The sequence below is a fragment of the Cydia pomonella genome, chromosome 14, assembly GCF_033807575.1.
Source record: "Cydia pomonella isolate Wapato2018A chromosome 14, ilCydPomo1, whole genome shotgun sequence".
Classification (NCBI taxonomy): domain Eukaryota; kingdom Metazoa; phylum Arthropoda; class Insecta; order Lepidoptera; family Tortricidae; genus Cydia; species Cydia pomonella.
In genome coordinates, this window is record NC_084716.1 from 269,822 (window position 1) to 291,796 (window position 21,975).

General features: G+C 47.0%; 1 protein-coding gene across 1 annotated transcript; it reads left to right on the forward strand.

Annotated features, from left to right (window-relative positions):
• Positions 1-478: 478 nt before the first annotated feature.
• LOC133525305 (protein cereblon-like) lies at positions 479-20,784 on the forward strand. The gene is made up of 10 exons (XM_061861593.1): positions 479-742; positions 984-1,186; positions 1,606-1,793; positions 3,479-3,619; positions 6,062-6,169; positions 13,356-13,480; positions 14,266-14,408; positions 15,258-15,360; positions 17,835-17,976; positions 20,574-20,784. Exons 1-10 carry the CDS (start codon positions 730-732, stop codon positions 20,782-20,784), a joined length of 1,377 nt encoding a protein of 458 aa, XP_061717577.1. The 5' UTR covers positions 479-729.
• Positions 20,785-21,975: the final 1,191 nt, after the last annotated feature.

Here is a 21,975-nt window from a genome sequence, read left to right on the forward strand (position 1 = left end):
GAAAATGTTTTACACACAAATTTATTATATAAACATAAACTAAACGTGACTGTGTGGGTAGAAATGGTTTATAAAGTATGCTGGCACCCACAATCACGCACGCTAGACAAAAATTTAAAGTAACTTTAACTCAGTGAATATTGTATTCTTTGCTTAAACTTTAGAACATATTTATTAAATACAATTACTTTGATTAAAAGTCTGGGGCGAGGACAAATAATCCATGCTAGCACAATAATAATTCTCGAGATGAATCGGTGACATTTCTGAACGTAAGAAAATGTTTATAAAGTTAGCTATCCGCAAATTATAAAAGTAGTTCTAATATTTCTGTATATATAATTCATAATACAATTTCACAAATAAAATAACATTCGGACAACTATTTAGTATGGTGATAAGTAATCTATTTACAAATTACGGGTCAAGCTGATATTTAATAAAAAATTATTATTTCATTATTTTTGTAAATACTACTTACATTAGAATGACAGTTGTGTGACAGCTACTCAGCTGCATTTGTAAACTTTTCTAAACAGAGGATTGCTTTCCTATGCGATGCGACTAATGCGACTATTGTGTTTTATTGTGTACTAGCACGTAGTAGTACTTGAAAATAATTATAATAATTTAGATATTTCAGCAGTAGACTTGTGTGTGCAAAGTTTCTCTATAAGTTGTAAGAAAACCTTCAATATATCGCTCCTAAGGGAACTACTCCGCAGACTCATGGAAGAGAATGGTAAGTTTTCGATGTTGATAATCTATTTTTGCTTTGTCTAATTGACTACATTTGCGTGAAAAATAATATGTGCTTTTTAGTGAATACTTTTATCCACATCTACTGTCTTTAAGTGCTTTTTAGAAGTATTAAAAGTTATAGAAAGATATTTTATTAATAAGAGAAACTAAATGTGGATAAAAGGCTTGTTTTCACGTCCCATATTGTATTTTTTTAAATGTTGTACATATTTTTGCAACAGCGGCAGATAGTGACAGTGACCACCATGAGCCAGAATCAGAGGAGATGGCCCTAGTGGGTGTCGAAGATGGTGAAGCCGGAATGGTGGTGATGGCGGTGGGAGACGGCGGCGACGTAGAAGATGGTGGTGGTACAGATCCTGAAGGAGGAGGGGACGATGAGGAAGTGCAGGAGTTTGACATCAGCCTGCCAGCAACACACTCGGTTTGATAAACTTCTACACACCAATGTTTTCATATGATATTAACATGTGATAAAATCTTATGATTGTAATATAATTTACAAACACAATGGAATATCATTTATATACATAAAACAGTGCCATTACAGAACAGGCTATTAAGCTAAACCATTGAATTTTTAAACAATATTCTTCAAATGTTGTCGGGCTTCACTAAAGTAGGTTATTTTGAAATTCAACCTCTAAGGGACCTAATGGGGTTCAAAATGAATGCCAAAAACAACAACTTATTACTTACATATTTTTTATCAGATTCTATTATCTAGACAGCAGTAGCATGTCCAGCCAAGTTTAATCATTTACTTGGAGTTGTAACAAATGTGAGCATGCATCCTTAATTATGAATCTTTTATAAAATTTGCAATTTCTTCCTGGTGCACAGTATCTGGGTACAGACTTGGAGCAGCTAGGTGGGCGGCGAGTGCTGGAGGCTGGTTGGACAGGCCGTGTGCCCGGCATGGCACACCATGGAACTGTGTTCCCTGGAGAGACTGTTCCAATGCTGCTGACACCTGAGACCCTCCGGGATGTGATTCTTCAGGAGCGGATGTTCTGTCTTCTCTGTCCAGAGTAAGCTACAGCTCTTTGAGGTTTCCAATCTACAAGTATTTGATACTTAATTTCTAGGTAAGACTTAACTCGCCTGGGAATAGCATAAAAAAACCGGCCAAGAGCATGTCGGGCCACGCTCAGTGTAGGGTTCCGTAGTTACTCTTCCGTCACAATAAGCTAAACTGGAGCTTAAAGTATAGTAAATTGTTAACCAAGGGATGAAACGGTACCTTTCACCCGAATTAAACAAATAGGCAAATTTGCATAATTAGTACCTAATTAAAGTCTTTTTACTATGAAGGGAAAACTTTTTGCGATAACTCAAAAACAGCTAAACTGATCATGTCCGCTATAGTTTTCATTTAATGTCTTTCTTAAGTTCTACTTCCGCGTTTTTTTTTATATTTTTTGGACCTATGGTTCAAAAGTTACAGGGGGAGGACACATTTTTTTTTTCTTTCGGAGCGTTTATCTCCGAATATATTCACTTTATCAACAAATGTTTCTTGAAAACCCCTATTAGTTTTGAAAGACCTTTCTAACGATACCTCACACTCTAGGTTTGAAGCAATAAAAAATTTCACCCACACTTTACGTAGGGGAGGTACCCTAAAAAAATTAAATTTTTAGATTTTATTGCACGACTTTGTCGGCTTTATTGATTTATATATCCATGACAAATTTCAGCTTTCTAGCACTAACGACCACGGAGCAAAACCTCGGACAGACAGACAGACAGACAGACGGACATGGCGAAACTATAAGTTGACTACGGAACCCTAAAAAGTGCTTGTTGGAATTTTTATTATTATTCCCTTAATAAAATTATTATTATTCCCTTTATTCCATTTTCTTTCTTACGTTATTATTATTATTATTTGTAAAGCAGGCAGGCAGTTGAAAAAACTGATAATGCAGAGTCCAGAGCTGTATCCAGAGTCATCAATAGCGTCTTCAGTGTGTTTATCCGCATTGTGCGCATCTAATTTACTCTTAAACTCATTGACAGTTTGGGCCAATACTATATCCTCTGGGAGCTTTGACCAATCTGTTGCTAAAGAAGTGTCTATGAGGATTGTTGTAGGACCTGCGAGACACCGGCTTATACTGATGATCTCTCAGACGGTTGTTGTTATTGCACTCTAGCATCTTATGAAAATCTTTGAGGTCATAGTGTTGGGTTAGTATTTTGTATGTCTCAATGATTTTCAAGCTTATTTGCAAAAGTGAAATTATATGATTAAGCTTGACAAATAGCTTCATCTTTTGGTAAATAATGAAAGTACCAGTTAAAACGTTATAATATGGTTACTTTTTTCTTAGTATGCCTCTACACTTTTTTTTAGAATTAGAAGTGAGAAGACAAAGTGAGTTGATTTTTGTTTCGAATAGAATAGAATTTGTTTTATTCATAAACACACAAACAGTAATAAACATACATAAAAGAGAGTAAAGTGTCACGAAATGGCCTCTGCGCGCGAATAGCGCTGATCTTCCGATGAGACCATTGAGTGCGAAATAATCACGGAAGGTAACAGACAAAAGAAAAGGAACATAAGCTAATACAAAAAGAGATACAATATGACGAACATACTTAACACTAAGTTTAAATAAAATTGCACGGACGAAACGAACGTACCTGTACCGGTCCGGTCGGATCATATCGTGGCGCGGCATTAATGCGGCATGTTTGATTGTTGCAGCGAATCCGGCATGAACGTGTCAGGCCTAGGCGTGCTATGTGAAGTACTGGCTGGAGCTGCGGCGGCAGGCGTTGTAGCCCGGGCTTCTCATCGCGTGCGGCTGAAGCAGCCGCGCACCCGCCTCGGACACGCCTTTAGGAAGTAGGTGACTTGTAGCGAGGGTCTGGAGCCTCAGCGGCTGGCGTGGTGGCGCGGACGGCACTCTGCGTTGGCTGAAGCAGCCACGCACCTGCCACGGGCACGCCTTTAGGAAGTAGGTGACTTGTAGCGAGGGTCTGGAGCCTCAGCGGCTGGCGTGGTGGCGCGGACGGCACTCTGCGTTGGCTGAAGCAGCCACGCACCTGCCACGGGCACGCCTTTAGGAAGTAGGTGACTTGTAGCGAGGGTCTGGAGCCTCAGCGGCTGGCGTGGTGGCGCGGACGGCACTCTGCGTTGGCTGAAGCAGCCACGCACCTGCCACGGGCACGCCTTTAGGAAGTAGGTGACTTGTAGCGAGGGTCTGGAGCCTCAGCGGCTGGCGTGGTGGCGCGGACGGCACTCTGCGTTGGCTGAAGCAGCCACGCACCTGCCACGGGCACGCCTTTAGGAAGTAGGTGACTTGTAGCGAGGGTCTGGAGCCTCAGCGGCTGGCGTGGTGGCGCGGACGGCACTCTGCGTTGGCTGAAGCAGCCACGCACCTGCCACGGGCACGCCTTTAGGAAGTAGGTGACTTGTAGCGAGGGTCTGGAGCCTCAGCGGCTGGCGTGGTGGCGCGGACGGCACTCTGCGTTGGCTGAAGCAGCCACGCACCTGCCACGGGCACGCCTTTAGGAAGTAGGTGACTTGTAGCGAGGGTCTGGAGCCTCAGCGGCTGGCGTGGTGGCGCGGACGGCACTCTGCGTTGGCTGAAGCAGCCACGCACCTGCCACGGGCACGCCTTTAGGAAGTAGGTGACTTGTAGCGAGGGTCTGGAGCCTCAGCGGCTGGCGTGGTGGCGCGGACGGCACTCTGCGTTGGCTGAAGCAGCCACGCACCTGCCACGGGCACGCCTTTAGGAAGTAGGTGACTTGTAGCGAGGGTCTGGAGCCTCAGCGGCTGGCGTAGTGGCGCGGACGGCACTCTGCGTTGGCTGAAGCAGCCACGCACCTGCCACGGGCACGCCTTTAGGAAGTAGGTGACTTGTAGCGAGGGTCTGGAGCCTCAGCGGCTGGCGTGGTGGCGCGGACGGCACTCTGCGTTGGCTGAAGCAGCCACGCACCTGCCACGGGCACGCCTTTAGGAAGTAGGTGACTTGTAGCGAGGGTCTGGAGCCTCAGCGGCTGGCGTGGTGGCGCGGACGGCACTCTGCGTTGGCTGAAGCAGCCACGCACCTGCCACGGGCACGCCTTTAGGAAGTAGGTGACTTGTAGCGAGGGTCTGGAGCCTCAGCGGCTGGCGTGGTGGCGCGGACGGCACTCTGCGTTGGCTGAAGCAGCCACGCACCTGCCACGGGCACGCCTTTAGGAAGTAGGTGACTTGTAGCGAGGGTCTGGAGCCTCAGCGGCTGGCGTGGTGGCGCGGACGGCACTCTGCGTTGGCTGAAGCAGCCACGCACCTGCCACGGGCACGCCTTTAGGAAGTAGGTGACTTGTAGCGAGGGTCTGGAGCCTCAGCGGCTGGCGTGGTGGCGCGGACGGCACTCTGCGTTGGCTGAAGCAGCCACGCACCTGCCACGGGCACGCCTTTAGGAAGTAGGTGACTTGTAGCGAGGGTCTGGAGCCTCAGCGGCTGGCGTGGTGGCGCGGACGGCACTCTGCGTTGGCTGAAGCAGCCACGCACCTGCCACGGGCACGCCTTTAGGAAGTAGGTGACTTGTAGCGAGGGTCTGGAGCCTCAGCGGCTGGCGTAGTGGCGCGGACGGCACTCTGCGTTGGCTGAAGCAGCCACGCACCTGCCACGGGCACGCCTTTAGGAAGTAGGTGACTTGTAGCGAGGGTCTGGAGCCTCAGCGGCTGGCGTGGTGGCGCGGACGGCACTCTGCGTTGGCTGAAGCAGCCACGCACCTGCCACGGGCACGCCTTTAGGAAGTAGGTGACTTGTAGCGAGGGTCTGGAGCCTCAGCGGCTGGCGTGGTGGCGCGGACGGCACTCTGCGTTGGCTGAAGCAGCCACGCACCTGCCACGGGCACGCCTTTAGGAAGTAGGTGACTTGTAGCGAGGGTCTGGAGCCTCAGCGGCTGGCGTGGTGGCGCGGACGGCACTCTGCGTTGGCTGAAGCAGCCACGCACCTGCCACGGGCACGCCTTTAGGAAGTAGGTGACTTGTAGCGAGGGTCTGGAGCCTCAGCGGCTGGCGTGGTGGCGCGGACGGCACTCTGCGTTGGCTGAAGCAGCCACGCACCTGCCACGGGCACGCCTTTAGGAAGTAGGTGACTTGTAGCGAGGGTCTGGAGCCTCAGCGGCTGGCGTGGTGGCGCGGACGGCACTCTGCGTTGGCTGAAGCAGCCACGCACCTGCCACGGGCACGCCTTTGAGGGGCTGGCGCCGCGGCAGTAGTATTTCGTTTTGAACACGCAAAACGAGAATTTTTCTAAACAACAGTAATCTTAACTAAGTTTTTTTATCAGTATGCAGATGTTGGAAGTAGAGGTGCTACCAGAGCTGGCGCCTGGCGACCCGCTGCGGCCCTCCCGGCTCGCCTCGCTCGATCCTCTCAGACGGCTGCAGGACTCGAGGTTGGTACACCCTGCTTTGGGCTGAAATACTAGTCCCTTTACTGCGACAAAACATTCACACTCGCAGTCCAAAGTTTCTTTTTCCTAAATGGCTTTTAATCCTCGCTAATTTTAGCGAGGTGGATTCTGCCAATGTCGAGGTGTGGACTTTTGACTTGTGAGACAAGAAAGAATCTGATTGACCTATTCGACGCCGTGTCAAACACTAAAGCTGTCACTCGGACGCCACATCACCGAAGTCTCAAAACTGAAATTGAACTTTATGCATTATGCAAGTAGGTCTATGTTGCTTTATGGTCTGTTCTTGGGCCTACGGTGCGGATTAGACGTGTGCGCCGCGCCGGCGGGCCGCCGCCGCCGCCGGGTTTTTTTTTGCCACGCCGCCGCCGCCGATAAATGATCGGCGTGACCTTGAGCGTTGTTAATTAGCTATTCCAACTTAGTATTTGGATTAAAGTTTAATTTTTTTTTGTATTATATATGTATTTAGTTGTACAAAGTATTTAACACTAATTAAAATTATTGATAAATCCTCAGTATTCAGTGTCAAGAAAGATGAGGGAGCGATATATAAAGTAGGGTTTTTCTCTGTTAATTATGAATTCACATTCAACTATTCATTAGAATTTTTATGCCATCACCTCACAGACTATGAGGTAGATAGATTGTTTAGTCATGAAAGGCTTACAATTAATTAGGCAACGAAAACACAGGGCTCATGTACCATGGGATCTCAAGGTGCAACAGAAAAGGAAAACTAACTAGCGCGCGATTAATGACGCGACATTTTCTTGTCATACGGTGCTATGGTTACAGCCACCTGGGCCTTTCAATTAACCAAACATGCATTTTTGTGGTAGTTATAAGCCCTTTCCATAATGAGCCATCTAACAAGAACGGTATAATATGAATCAGTACAAACGTTCTTGTAGCAAACTGTGCTACTATTTTCACCTGGTTGACGGGAATAACAAAAAAACATACATAGAAATGGCTTAGGATCAACCATGCTAAGACCACAGTAATGGTAGTAAACAGAGCAAACATACTCCCAGTTACCGACGCACTCGGCGATTACAAAAAACGAGCTATTTTGTTAATCTTGGGTTGTTAACCAGTACCAGTTGTGGCACCTCCGAGATACGCCGCAGAGCTAGCATGGCTAAGAGTGCCTAGTAGTAATAATGGCTATATCTGGAAGAACAGCCCTAGCCAAGGTGTCAATGGCTATAGTTACGACAACTAAACGCTTTGTATCTCTGTATCATTCTTCCATATTAGTGCGACAATGCCAATTGGGTTGCGATCGTTACGGAGCGTAAGCGATTGGCATATTAGCTACGCGGCCAGAGGTATTCGATGTGCAACTAAAGTGTGTGGCACTACTTTGTGGTAATTAGCAGGAACTGTCCTTGGCGCTTAAAATCAAAGTCGGCAATTCACGACACAGCAGTTTATTAGCACAAGCACAGAAGAAAGTCAGCACACAAGCACAGAAGGTGAAAGGAACACAAAACAAGCAAAGCAAGATAGGATCACGTAAAGGTTTCGGAGCGCAAAGCGACGTGCGTTCAGTATCGAGCGGATAGATCGACTGGCCGCGCCGCGCTGGAGGCGCAGGCGCGTTGCGGCGGACAGCGCTCGCGCAACCGGTTGGGAACTAGAACAAAGGATGACGTCCGGCGCTCTGTCTCCGCTATACGTAACTACTGTGTACGGATCTCGTCCGTCAATTAATACTAGATATGAAACAGACTATAGATATAAAATAAAAACTACACAAATAATAACATGGCCCCCACATCACTCCCCTCCTGAGACCGTCGCTACGGGCAATAATAGCATGGCCGGCGTACTTCACGACCTGACCTTGTTCTGGTTACAACTGGATCCTTGGTCATACTTGCTCTAGTTTCTTCGGAATTATTGTTGCTATCCATTATGTAGGCCGGTTTTAACCGATCTATTGATACGGAAACCTGTTTTCCTTTAATCATCAGTTTGAAAACCTTGGCATCTCTCTCTAGTACTTGATGCGGTCCAGTGTATGCAGGTTGTAGTGCGGCGCGCAATGCGTCTTCCCTCAGGAAAACGTGGCTACATGTGGCTAAGTCTTTAAAAACAAATATTGACTTATTGTCATGGCGTGAGGCTGGCAGTGGTCGAAGTCTTTTAGTTGACTGGCGAAGACGAGCCATGTAATCAGTAATATCCGTAGATCCTGACATATGTGGCTCAAAGAATTCGCCTGGCAATCGTAAGGTTTCGCCGTATACTATTTCGGCTGACGATGCCTGTAGATCTTCCTTGTATGCGCTTCGGACACCCAGAAGAACTATCGGTAACGACTCCGTCCATTTTTCTGCCGAGTGACAAGAGATTGCTGCCTTAAGTTGTCTATGGAATCTCTCCACGATACCGTTGCACGCCGGATGATATGCAGTGGTTGTCTTGTGTTGAAATCCGGATATTTGGGCAAGATGCTTAAACAAAGACGACTCGAATTGGCGGCCACGGTCTGTGACTATTTCTTCAGGACAGCCGAACCTCGAGATCCATGTGGAAAGTAAGGCCTTGGCTACGGTCTCTGCAGTTGCATCTGTTATCGGTACTGCCTCGGGCCACCTCGTGAACCTATCTACCGCAGTAAGGCAGTATCGAAATCCTTCTGAAGGTGGTAGTGGTCCTACGAGGTCTATGTGGATGTGTCTGAATCTTGCGCGAGGCAGTTGGAATGTTCCTATAGGTGCAGAGACGTGTCGCGATATCTTGGACCGCTGACAGGGCAGGCAGCACCGTGACCATTCTCGGCAATCCTTCCTCATTTCAGGCCATACGAAGCGTTCTGTTACTAACTTTACTGAAGCATTAGCCCCTGGGTGGCTCAGACTGTGAAGGCTGTTAAAAATCTGTCGTCTAAAGATCTTCGGAACGTATGGCCTCGGGTTTTTCACACTGATATCGCAATAAAGTTCAGCGTGTGTTCCAGGAACCTTGGTTTTTATAAGTCGTAATGACGTGGTTTGTTGCAAGAGTTGGGCCAGTTCTGGGTCTTCGGCCTGACTTTTGGCCAAATGCTCAAGGTTCACAGGCGATGAAATTTCTTCGATACGGGATAAGGTATCAGCTACGACGTTATCTGTACCAGCTATATGTCGAATATCCGTTGTGAATTGCGATATATAGTCAAGATGGCGGTATTGGCGAGGTGGGCATTTCTCCTTGCGATTGTGAAACGCGAATGTTAGAGGCTTGTGGTCGGTATAAATGGTGAAATTACGTGCTTCGACCATGTGTCTAAAATATTTTACGGCTTCATAAATCGCTAGCAACTCTCTATCGTATGGTGAATATTTTTGTTGAGCTGGGCTGAGCTTCCTTGAGAAGAATGCTAGTGGTTGCCAAGAACTCTCCTTGAATTGTTGTAAGACCGCCCCGATTGCTGTATCTGATGCGTCACATGCCAATCCGAGCCTGGCATGGCAGTCAGGGTGAGCCAGTAATGCAGCCTGGCAAAGACTCTGTTTGCAGTCATTAAAAGCTTTTAGTGCTCTGCCCGTGATGTCAACAGGGTGTGAGCCTTTTACTGGGCCAACCAAGAGGGAGTTAAGTGGTGCTTGAACTTGAGCTGCCCTAGGAATGAAGCGTCTATAAAAGTTCAACATTCCTAAAAATCTTCTTAGCCCCTTGACGTTCTTCGGTACTGGGAAGCTGGAAATGGCCTCGACCTTGTCGTTCAGGGGTTTGGTTCCTCTAGCAGTTATAGAATAGCCCAAGAAGTTTATCTCTGACACGCCGAAGATACATTTCGATGTATTTATTAGCATGCCGTACTCGGACAGTCTCCTGAAGATCTGGCGAAGATGGGTCTCATGCTCTTCGCTGTTTCTTGAGAAAATGAGAAAATCATCGAGGTAGGCGTAACAATTGTCTAATCCTCGCGTGATTTCGTCTACAAATCTCTGAAAAGTTTGCCCTGCGTTTCGTAATCCGAACGTCATATACGGGAATTCAAATAGTCCGAACGGTGTGGTGATGGCGGTTTTCGGTATGTCTTCGGGGCTGACCGGTATCTGGTTATATGCCTTCACGAGGTCTAACTTCGAGAATATCTTGCATCCGGTAATGTTATGCGCGAAGTCATGTATGTGGCGTATAGGGTACCGATCCGGTATGGTTCTTGCGTTCAGCATCCGGTAATCTCCGCAAGGTCTCCAACCGTTTTCCTTCTTGGGCGCGAGGTGAAGGGGAGATGACCATGGACTTTGTGAAGGCCGTGCAGTGCCATCCTTTAACATGGCTTCAAACTCTTTCTTTGCTATCTGCAGCTTATCGGGTGCTAGTCTACGTGGGGAGGAAGAGACTGGAGCCCCGGGGGTGGTTTTGATAAAATGCACTGTATTGTGTTTTAGCTCTCGCTGTACGCCTGATGGTCGTGTTATCTCTGGGAATTCATTCAATATGTCGTGGTACTTGCTGTCACCGCCTACTACCTTAATCGAGGAAATATTTTTAGATGAACTCGGTAGAAACCCCGCGACATGCAATGAAGTTGTGTTGTCGACTAAACGCTGAAGTCGGATGTCGACTAAGAGGTTATAATGACCTAAGAAGTCGGCTCCGATGATGGCTTTAGTCACGTCGGCAACGACAAATCGCCAAGAGTAATCGCGGCGAAGGCCCAAGTCCAGAGTAAGGTGGACGTAACCGTACGTATTTATTATCGAATCATTAGCTGCGGTCAGTTGAAAATCGGTCTTTGGCCGGCGTTGTTTGAGTGCAGAATGCGGGAAGACACAGAGGTCACTGCCGGTATCAATGAGGAACCGTGTCTTCAATTTACGATCTGTTACAAACAAGCGGCTAGAAGCTTTGGGGCAATCATTGGCCGCCACTACTGATTGCCCGATAAGTTTTCCGACCCGAAATCACACGGTTTAATGCATTTGGTAGCCCTTTTCCCGTATTTAGCGTGAACCCAGCAAACTGGGAACTTGCGGTAGCTTGAGTTAGATCGTTGCCCTGACTGGCTACGAGATGGCTGATAAGATTGCGAGCAGCGTGGGTAGCGGTTGTTGTGGTCCAGCTTCATGTGCATTGATTGCATTTGTTTTTTGAGTTCGGCTACTTCGTTGGCTAATGATTCCATGTGGGATCCAGGCCCGGACGTAGATGTGGAGGCTACTTGAGGTGAGGTTGCCAAGTCTTTTATCCTATCTGCCCGTTCTGCGAGATCTTCCAAGCTGGTATCAGGTTGTCCTGCGATAAAAGTCTGGATATTCATAGGAAGACGCGTTGTCCACAGGGTTTTTATAAAATCTTCAGGCATGGTTGGGCCTCCCAGGCTTTTTAGCTGTCGTAAAAACTGCGATGGTTTTCGGTCCCCAAGCTCTTCGTGCATTACCATCTGTAGTTGCTTCTTTTCCTTTGAAGCCGTGAGTCGCTTGATTAATTCCGCTTTTAATTTATCATATTTTTCCGTGGCGGGAGGGGAAATGACAATGTCTTTCACTTCTTTTAAATATTGTTGGTCTAGTTGACTTACGACGTAGTTGAATTTCGTCACGTCCTGTGTAATGTTTCCAACGTGAAATTGTCCTTCTATCTGGGCGAACCAGATTTCCGGCTCCTCCGGCCAAAACGGTGGTACTTTGACGCTGACCCGGCAAATCTCGGATGCGTCAGTGGAAACGCGCAATGTCGCCCGCGTGCTGCGCGGTTCATCGTTATTCTTTTTTCTTGCTTCAGACTCGTTATCTGACATATTCCGGGTTATTCCCTGTGTTCCGTTTACGAATGTTTTCGTGTCCAACGGGGTCACCAGTGTGGCACTACTTTGTGGTAATTAGCAGGAACTGTCCTTGGCGCTTAAAATCAAAGTCGGCAATTCACGACACAGCAGTTTATTAGCACAAGCACAGAAGAAAGTCAGCACACAAGCACAGAAGGTGAAAGGAACACAAAACAAGCAAAGCAAGATAGGATCACGTAAAGGTTTCGGAGCGCAAAGCGACGTGCGTTCAGTATCGAGCGGATAGATCGACTGGCCGCGCCGCGCTGGAGGCGCAGGCGCGTTGCGGCGGACAGCGCTCGCGCAACCGGTTGGGAACTAGAACAAAGGATGACGTCCGGCGCTCTGTCTCCGCTATACGTAACTACTGTGTACGGATCTCGTCCGTCAATTAATACTAGATATGAAACAGACTATAGATATAAAATAAAAACTACACAAATAATAACATGGCCCCCACAAGTGCAGTTGGTATGAACTCTCGTCGTTTCAATAATCCAGTATGGTGAAGAAACGTGGAGCCTCAAAAGTTTTACGTGGCAATGGTTGACGCTCGTGAGAAGATTGCTGCTCATACCTTGGACAGCTAGAAGATCAAACCCCTTAAACCATTAAAGGGAAGCCATAGCAGTTCACTATGTCTAGTAAATAGTAGTAATAGTAATAGTAAATAGATATTTGGAGTACTATTTTGTTAAACTACCTCTATATTCATTTACAAATCCTTTTTACTCACAGCCTATTCAAAACTAGTAGTTGTAGTAGTTCACTTATAGCAACCTGGATTGATCAGATTTTCAAGAAAAAAAACAAATAGATGATTTTTCTTTAGAAATCTGTAAGCCAAGGTCACGCCGAAAACACGCCGCCGCCGCAGATTTTTTGGCAAACGCCGCCGCCGATCGTTTTTAAATCGGCGCACACGTCTAGTGCGGATATATATCCGTCATTGGCTTCAAAAAGATTAACATATTTCTTACCTTATCACAGTTCAACAAATATTTTTGTTTTTTTTTCTAATCTATTTATTTTTATTTTAGTAAGGACCTGTTTCACTATAGCCAAGTAAAGTATTGGATAGCTAATTGACAAATAAATTAACTGCGAAATTAAATTACCTACAGTACCAGTTAAGCTTATTTGAAGATTGTGGAACGCCAACACTGACTTTATTCGTCAGATAAGTGGCAAGTAACTTATTCAGGACTTTACTTGGACACTGTGAAACAAGTTTTAAGGTTAAAATGTTACAGTTAAACAATATCAGTCAGTTTCAAATGTAATGGAAAATAGCAAGTGTGCATATAGCAAGCAATTGAGTTTACGGTGGAACTAGGTGGCTTTGTGTTAGATTTTACCATAATGTATGGGTCTTGATCGGTTGTTCGTGCACAGACAAGAGTGCATTCTGCGGCGCATGGACGCCGCGACGTCCCCCTGGCCGGCCTTCGTGTGGCACATATTCGACTACCGCCGCCTGCGCGCGCGCCTCACGGACCACTTCGCCACGCTCAGCCTCGGTAACGTACTAACAGGGACATTTCACTGGCTATCGGTGAATCTTATGGCTTTGCAATAAGGTTTGCTAATTTTGAGTCAGTGCGAACGATGGTAAACATGTATGCAACACAGATTTGTTAATGGGGCTCTGTGGGCTACTAGATCCCGTGTTGCTTGCTTCGCCATATTTTTTTAATTAACGATGATCACATTTACAAAAAACACTTTTCGTTCATTTGTGGTATTTATAATGGCCTAACCTACGAGAACGTTAGTTTCTAAGCTTTGACAGAGGCGGCAGGCGGCGCTAGTTGTGGGCGAGAGCCTCGCGTCTCAAATGCGTATAGCTGGGACGAAACGTAAAAATGTATTCATTATTTCTTGCGCCACCAGCGGCCTCGCTAAATATACCTTTTCAAACCAAATTTTGGTCTTGCCCCGCCACCGAGCTTTGAATCTTAAATAAAAAGTGAATCGATTAGCATCAAAATATTTTTTTGTCAAAATTGACTAATTTATCTCTGGATCTATATTTTTTCCAAAATCTGTAAATGGCAATCATCATTAAATAAAAAGTTAGGGTAGCTCTCTTTAGACCGTTTTAGCTTTAGGGTAACAGGGCGAGATTAAAAAAAAACACCCTGTTTCAATTTTAATTAAACAAAACATTTATTTTAAAACATATTTAAGTAAATACGTCGTTCTGTGAATATAGGGATACATGTTCTAAGAACGGCATGCACAATTTATTGACGCTCGTTGTTTTGTTGAAGACTTATTAGAAATAAATATAATTTTATTATAGACGACAAGATGCCGCTGGACGCCGTGTCGCTGTCGTTCTGGGCGGCGTCGAACCTGACGCTGTCCGCGCGCGACCGGAACGCGTTGTTCGCAGTCGACAACGCGTTACTGCGGCTAAACCTCGCCCTACGCTTCATAGACAAGGTACATACAATACAATACTCTCACACGTCACACGGTTTAATACAACCTGTAGGGCTAAGATGGTCGGTTTTTTATCATCTGTCATCATGCTTGTCACGTTCTAACAAGTACACAAGTGCGAAAGTGACGCATGATATGACAAGTTATAAAAATGCGACCATGATACCGCCGCTGAAGCTATCCGCTACCGCCTGTGTTCGTCGTCGACGACGCTGTGCTCCGGTTGACCCTCGCCCTATGCTGCATAGACAATAAGGTACTGGAAACCTTTTCTAAGTACAAATTGTTTTTTTTTTATTCGGAATACCAACAGCTTAAGAAAACTAAAACTATTTTAACATAAATATGTATCAAAGAAGCCAATTATAGGTTTCCACAGACAGGATACAAAGGTAGGCATATTACAGGTTAGCACAAAATTAAAAACTACTAACGCCAAAACATGCTATGAGAAAATAAAGAAGTAATTTGTTTCTTATATAAATTAAAAATTGAATTAAACCTATGCTAATCTTCTGCAGGCAGGGGAGCAAAGAAACTAGATGCCATGAGGTTTTTAATTATTGCGGGTGTCATTCGATGTAAATCCAGCTGATCGTTGCTATGACACAGTTCATTCATTGACCTCGAAGCTCGGACAATGAATTTTGACGAATAGTTGGTTTAGTTTTAGTCGATAAGATGTTTGTGTATGACTATGGCATTTAATTATAACATTTTTTTTGTTTTGTGTTGTCGGTTTTATGTTAACCTGTTTATGTGCAATAAAGTGACACACATACATACATACTGTCGCAAGGTGCGAATTAGCACGGAAATACAATTCGTTGACGTTGGGTGTCGTTCCAGTCGACGGCGCTGTGCTGCGGCACGTGCGGCGCCGAGCTGTCGCGGCGCTCGCACATGTTCGCCATGTCCAGCGACGGCGTGCACGCCAACTACACTAATTACGGTCAGTACAGTATTACTTACACATGACATGCCCTCTGTCATGTCTCGGAAACGTTCGTATTTGTTATGCTATTTCAGTTCGTGCCTTTCGTGAAAATACGAGAATGGTGAAGGATTATTCACTACATCTGGGGGCCTACCGCGAAAGCCGAAATTCGCAATTTGCGGGGATCATTCTCCTTTACTCTCATTAAGACGTAATTAGAGTAACAGAAAAATGCCCGCAATTGACGACCTTCGATTTTAGCGGTTGTAGCCCTCTACCTACAGTTAGTAGCTTACATTTGACGTATACTTTCATGGGTGTATTCCCATTTGCCCTACTGGGCACCGATGGAAATAGGTGCATTCATATGAATCGTTCCGATTTGTCTCCGCCCCCGTGAGCGCCGTCATACATGAGGCGGAATACACCTTCTGACGGGTGTGCCAGAACATACGCGACTATTTTATATAATACATACTCTTGGTGATTGACCGTGACCAGGAGATTCCTCTAAAGGATTAGAGGAACGCGGCTGGGTGAATAAAAGGTACCGTTGACGGGTAGACGTAGATTGATTTACTTCATCATAATTCATAAGTAAGTGTTTTATAGAGCATGCTATCTTAACATCACATGTCTAATCTGCGGCGATACATACATTATATTAACCGAATCAGCACGTGCTTTAACTTATACTAAGTTATCGACACGCTGATAATATTTTGCTAACCGTCATACAACTTAGCAACCTCATATAAACCTGTGTTAAGGTTTGTATTTTTTTAACAAACAGAAAAGGGAGAAACGGTTTGTTAGATTTAACAGACCACTATGAATAACGCCATGGAACTACTAATGTAAAAACAGATCACTCACGTAATATTAGCCGCTTTATCGCTTTACATGTTGCGATCCGTTTCAAGGAGCAGCACTATTCGTAACTGGATTTACTCGTAGTAGCCACGTGTACGCGGCGCGCATTCTGTGCACCGTGCTGCAGGTGTCGCGTAAGTTGACGATTCTCGAAACGTACATGTCGAGCGATAATCAAGTAAAGTTTATTTTTCGTGTTGTAATTATTAAGGTCCGACCGAGATCTCGGTCTCGGCATTCTCGGCCAAAAATCGAGCCGAGATCTCGGTCTCGGCTCTCGGCCAAAATGGGCCGAGATTCTTGCCGAGACCGAGAATAAGCAATGACTTATCATTGGTGAATTTGAATTTTCCGCGCACGAGCGCCGGGGTCTAAGCCACTCGTTGGTTGTATCGCCCGGTTGGTGTGACGTTTGTTGTGATTTAAATTGGTTTCAGAACCACATTTTAAGCCATTTACTTATCAAATACTAAATGTTGGGATCGAATAGGCGTGGATGCAAGACTTGCAAGTAATGACTTGTTCATTTGGTTTTTTTCGTTTTGTGGTTGTTGTTATTGATGAATAAATGATAATGAGTGTATATTGTTATCGGGATGTAACTTAGATTAACTTGTTGTGAGTGGAAGATGACACTGGATATTTTGATACTAAATATATTTGTGTCAAAGGGAAAAAGCAAAGCAGTAGGTAAGTACAAAACGACACCTGTGGCGGATATTTTTGGTTACAATATAGAACTCTTTATTTTGATTATTGTTATTTTACCTCTTTTTGTGCACATCCGTACTGAAAAAACCGGCCAAGTGCGTGTCGGACCACGCATAATGGAAGGTTCCGTACCTTCATACAATACAAAAAAGCCGTACAAGCAAAAGTATGTTAGTGGCACTTTCGTCATTTTAATAAGAAGATCAGTTTTTTTATAACTCTTAAATGGCTTAACCGACCATATTCAAAATAATTTTCCTGAAAAGTTATTTGCTTATTTAGAATTTTTTTAATGGTTTTGCTCTCCCGGTTCAAAAGTTAGAGGGGATCACACAATTTTTTTTTAAAGTGATTATTGTCAAAAGTATTTACTTAATCAAAAAAAAAAACGTTTTAGCAACCTTTCTGTATTTTTAAAGACCTATCTAATGATGAGCCACATTTTTTTTCACTTTTTGTTATATTTATACGGAGTATATATTTGAAAATATATTTTACAATTTTTTTTTCGAAACTAATAAGTGACTTACATAATACATCTACACCTACGTTCCAACTTTGGTTATAAAATATACCGTATAGTTTTTGAGTAAAATGGCTGTGACATACGCACAGACTGACAGACATAAGGACATGATATAACTACAAGGGTTCCATTTTTGCCATTATGGCTACAGAACCCTAAAAATACTATTTAATAGCGCTACGAATTGATTATGATAACTTTTTTCTGATAAATCGTCGCATTTCGATTATAAAAACAATTTTAATGCAAATTTATATTTTTTCTCTATTTGATAAATTCTCGGCCGAGAATCCCATTGAATCTCGGTCTCGGTCTCGGCCGAGACAAAAAAGCATTCTCGGTCTAACCTTAGTGTATATTATGTGTGTGTGTGTTGCAGGCGGCTTCATGCACGACGTGGTGACGGTGCGCACGGCGCAGGGCACGCAGCTGGGCGCGCCCAGCGCCGAGTACTCGTGGTTCCCCGGCTACGCGTGGCGCGTGGCGCAGTGCGGCGGCTGCGGCACGCACGTGGGCTGGAGGTGCGCTCACAATATTACGTTCCGAGTACTCGTGGTTCCCCGGCTACGCGTGGCGCGTGGCGCAGTGCGGCGGCTGCGGCACGCACGTGGGCTGGAGGTGCGCTCACAATATTACGTTCCGAGTACTCGTGGTTTCCCCGGCTACGCGTGGCGCGTGGCGCAGTGCGGCGGCTGCGGCACGCACGTGGGCTGGAGGTGCGCTCACAATATTACGTTCCGAGTACTCGTGGTTCCCCGGCTACGCGTGGCGCGTGGCGCAGTGCGGCGGCTGCGGCACGCACGTGGGCTGGAGGTGCGCTCACAATATTACGTTCCGAGTACTCGTGGTTCCCCGGCTACGCGTGGCGCGTGGCGCAGTGCGGCGGCTGCGGCACGCACGTGGGCTGGAGGTGCGCTCACAATATTACGTTCCGAGTACTCGTGGTTCCCCGGCTACGCGTGGCGCGTGGCGCAGTGCGGCGGCTGCGGCACGCACGTGGGCTGGAGGTGCGCTCACAATATTACGTTCCGAGTACTCGTGGTTCCCCGGCTACGCGTGGCGCGTGGCGCAGTGCGGCGGCTGCGGCACGCACGTGGGCTGGAGGTGCGCTCACAATATTACGTTCCGAGTACTCGTGGTTCCCCGGCTACGCGTGGCGCGTGGCGCAGTGCGGCGGCTGCGGCACGCACGTGGGCTGGAGGTGCGCTCACAATATTACGTTCCGAGTACTCGTGGTTCCCCGGCTACGCGTGGCGCGTGGCGCAGTGCGGCGGCTGCGGCACGCACGTGGGCTGGAGGTGCGCTCACAATATTACGTTCCGAGTACTCGTGGTTCCCCGGCTACGCGTGGCGCGTGGCGCAGTGCGGCGGCTGCGGCACGCACGTGGGCTGGAGGTGCGCTCACAATATTACGTTCCGAGTACTCGTGGTTCCCCGGCTACGCGTGGCGCGTGGCGCAGTGCGGCGGCTGCGGCACGCACGTGGGCTGGAGGTGCGCTCACAATATTACGTTCCGAGTACTCGTGGTTCCCCGGCTACGCGTGGCGCGTGGCGCAGTGCGGCGGCTGCGGCACGCACGTGGGCTGGAGGTGCGCTCACAATATTACGTTCCGAGTACTCGTGGTTCCCCGGCTACGCGTGGCGCGTGGCGCAGTGCGGCGGCTGCGGCACGCACGTGGGCTGGAGGTGCGCTCACAATATTACGTTCCGAGTACTCGTGGTTCCCCGGCTACGCGTGGCGCGTGGCGCAGTGCGGCGGCTGCGGCACGCACGTGGGCTGGAGGTGCGCTCACAATATTACGTTCCGAGTACTCGTGGTTCCCCGGCTACGCGTGGCGCGTGGCGCAGTGCGGCGGCTGCGGCACGCACGTGGGCTGGAGGTGCGCTCACAATATTACGTTCCGAGTACTCGTGGTTCCCCGGCTACGCGTGGCGCGTGGCGCAGTGCGGCGGCTGCGGCACGCACGTGGGCTGGAGGTGCGCTCACAATATTACGTTCCGAGTACTCGTGGTTCCCCGGCTACGCGTGGCGCAGTGCGGCGGCTGCGGCACGCACGTGGGCTGGAGGTGCGCTCACAATATTACGTTCCGAGTACTCGTGGTTCCCCGGCTACGCGTGGCGCGTGGCGCAGTGCGGCGGCTGCGGCACGCACGTGGGCTGGAGGTGCGCTCACAATATTACGTTCCGAGTACTCGTGGTTCCCCGGCTACGCGTGGCGCGTGGCGCAGTGCGGCGGCTGCGGCACGCACGTGGGCTGGAGGTGCGCTCACAATATTACATTCGCTTATTAACACATTTGGGATGTGTTTATTATTTGCGTGAAGAAACCTTTTAGTTCTAATATGCGGAGCTCGGCCTTCGGCCTTCGCAATGAGTAAAGCTCGACCATATATATGTAAAACACACTTGGGCAAGGTTATTGACCGCGCGAGCTCGGAGCTCGCCCTGCAGGCCTTCAGCCTTGGGCTCGCATAGAGATTTAGCCACTCTCAGCCTTCTGTCCTCGCAAGCCTTGACGTTTCGCTCGCTTTTTAAGACCTTTACCTTTTTTGAACACTTGAAACCACAGGCTACCCGCAGCCCGCCTTTCGGCCTCGCTTTAAATTACTGGAGTTTGACATGCTTCGGAGCTCGGGGTGAAAGCTCCAGAGCTTTCGGTCCTCCACCAGGGTTATCCTTCGGGATCGGGAAAGTATACCTACATTAGTTTTTGTTTTGTTCCTAACTCCTCCGGCGAGGCCGAAGGCCTCGCTCGAGTTTAGGTTCTTACTCTCCTAGTCCTTCGCGGTGAAACTCGCGGCCTCTTTAAAAACTGGGTTTGCTCATAATCGATTAAATATGCTAAAATTGGGGAAGATCTCCATTGTATATGATTTTCCTACACAGCTCCTATCCATCTTATCACTCTATCGTACGTACGTAAAAGAGTGCCATTGACAATTGACTTTGACCGCCCTCCCCCTTTGATTGTAAACGTACATAATTTATGACGTTCCACGGGTAAAGGTACCTCATTGCGGTCGCCTCATTTCTATGCGGTGCTACGCGACATAAGCGCCAACCGCCATAAGGTACCTTTTCTCAGGGAACGTCACATTTAACGATAAAAACGTCCAGGTTCGACGCCATGAGGCGGGCGCTGCGGCCGGCGCAGTTCTTCGCGCTGTGCCGGAACGTGGTGGCGCCGCGCGCCGAGCGGGGCGCCGAGCGGGGCGCCGGGCGGGGCGCCGGGCGGGGCGGCGCCGGGCGGGGCGGCGCCGGGCGGGGCGGCGCCGGGCGGGGCGGCGCCGGGCGGGGCCGCGCCGGCGACGAGGCCGACGCGCTCTAGCCGCTGAACAACTCGGAATGGAGTTGGCAACCTTTGAGGTTTTATAGACGGCGCAGCCATACAATTCCCCTGTTTCTAGTTTTGTTCTATGAGATTTAGATTAGGCGCCAGCGTTTCTCACCTAACCTGCGAGAATAAAATCTTTGCGGTCCCTTACTCATATATGAAATATGCGTGTGGTAAAACTCCCAACCTCTCCTGTTACGATTTTACTTTTAGAATTGTGATATAATATATACCATATGAACTGAATCAGTTTAGTTCATTTTATTACTTGTAATGATACAGTATAGTATTGAACTATTACTTTTTATTTTATTTGCTATTCTATGGGAATGTTTTTTTTTTAGAAAATTAACATTTATTTCTACAGGTTTTAGAGTTAATCCTAGAGACTGGTCTTCTAAATTACATAACTATTAGTACCTATATAAATACATATCTAGCAGCAGAAATAGCTGTAGCGTTAGCGATGTCGGGTTTTTGTCGCCTGTCGCGTCACTTTTGCTTACGAACTTATTAGAACGGGATAGACATGGTGACGGGCGAACAAGAAGCGCCATGCTAGCGCCGCCGGTCTGCACACGTTAGGGCTCTAACAACAATAAACATGTATCCATGTGTAGTGACTTTTACCTCTCTGTACTGATTTTCTTTTCAACACCAATTGTAAGTTTCTGTTTGGCCCAATGGTTGACTGGTAGAGAATGCCTTAAGGCATTAAGTCCGCCGTTTGTACTTATTTGTATTGTGCAATAAAGGTTAAATAAATAAATATCCATATCATTCTGAACGCCTCGGCCGCTTAGCTACATCTACTGACTGTAAGTATACACCGTGTTTGTTTTTATTTCCGTTATTTCAAGGGTGCATTCCTGAGCTTAAATTAAGTTACTTTCTCAAAGGCACCAGTATTATTACTGTAATAAGTATTTAGCATTCTGTCCTTTGCGAATACTTTGCAAATAGATGACTTACTGTGTGCCATTATAAACGTTTGGTTTTCATAGAAATTTGTCATTTATGAGAACATTGCCACTGCCACGCAATGCGATTTGCAATACTATTATTTTTAATAATTATAACTGTGTGATTTATTGTAGTTTGCAATTATTGGCTAGCAGCAGAAGTTACTACACGGCCAGTACCTAGGGCGCCTAGGCGTTCAGATTCGGACACGGTTGAGCAAAT

What these genes read in the sequence shown, in the direction of transcription:
- LOC133525305 (XM_061861593.1), top strand. An exon ending in TTCTGTCTTCTCTGTCCAGA is followed by an intron (nt 1,794 to 3,478) that starts GTAAGCTACAGC and finishes TGATTGTTGCAG; the next exon opens with CGAATCCGGCATGAACGTGT. An exon ending in CGCCAACTACACTAATTACG is followed by an intron (nt 15,361 to 17,834) that starts GTCAGTACAGTA and finishes TGTGTGTTGCAG; the next exon opens with GCGGCTTCATGCACGACGTG.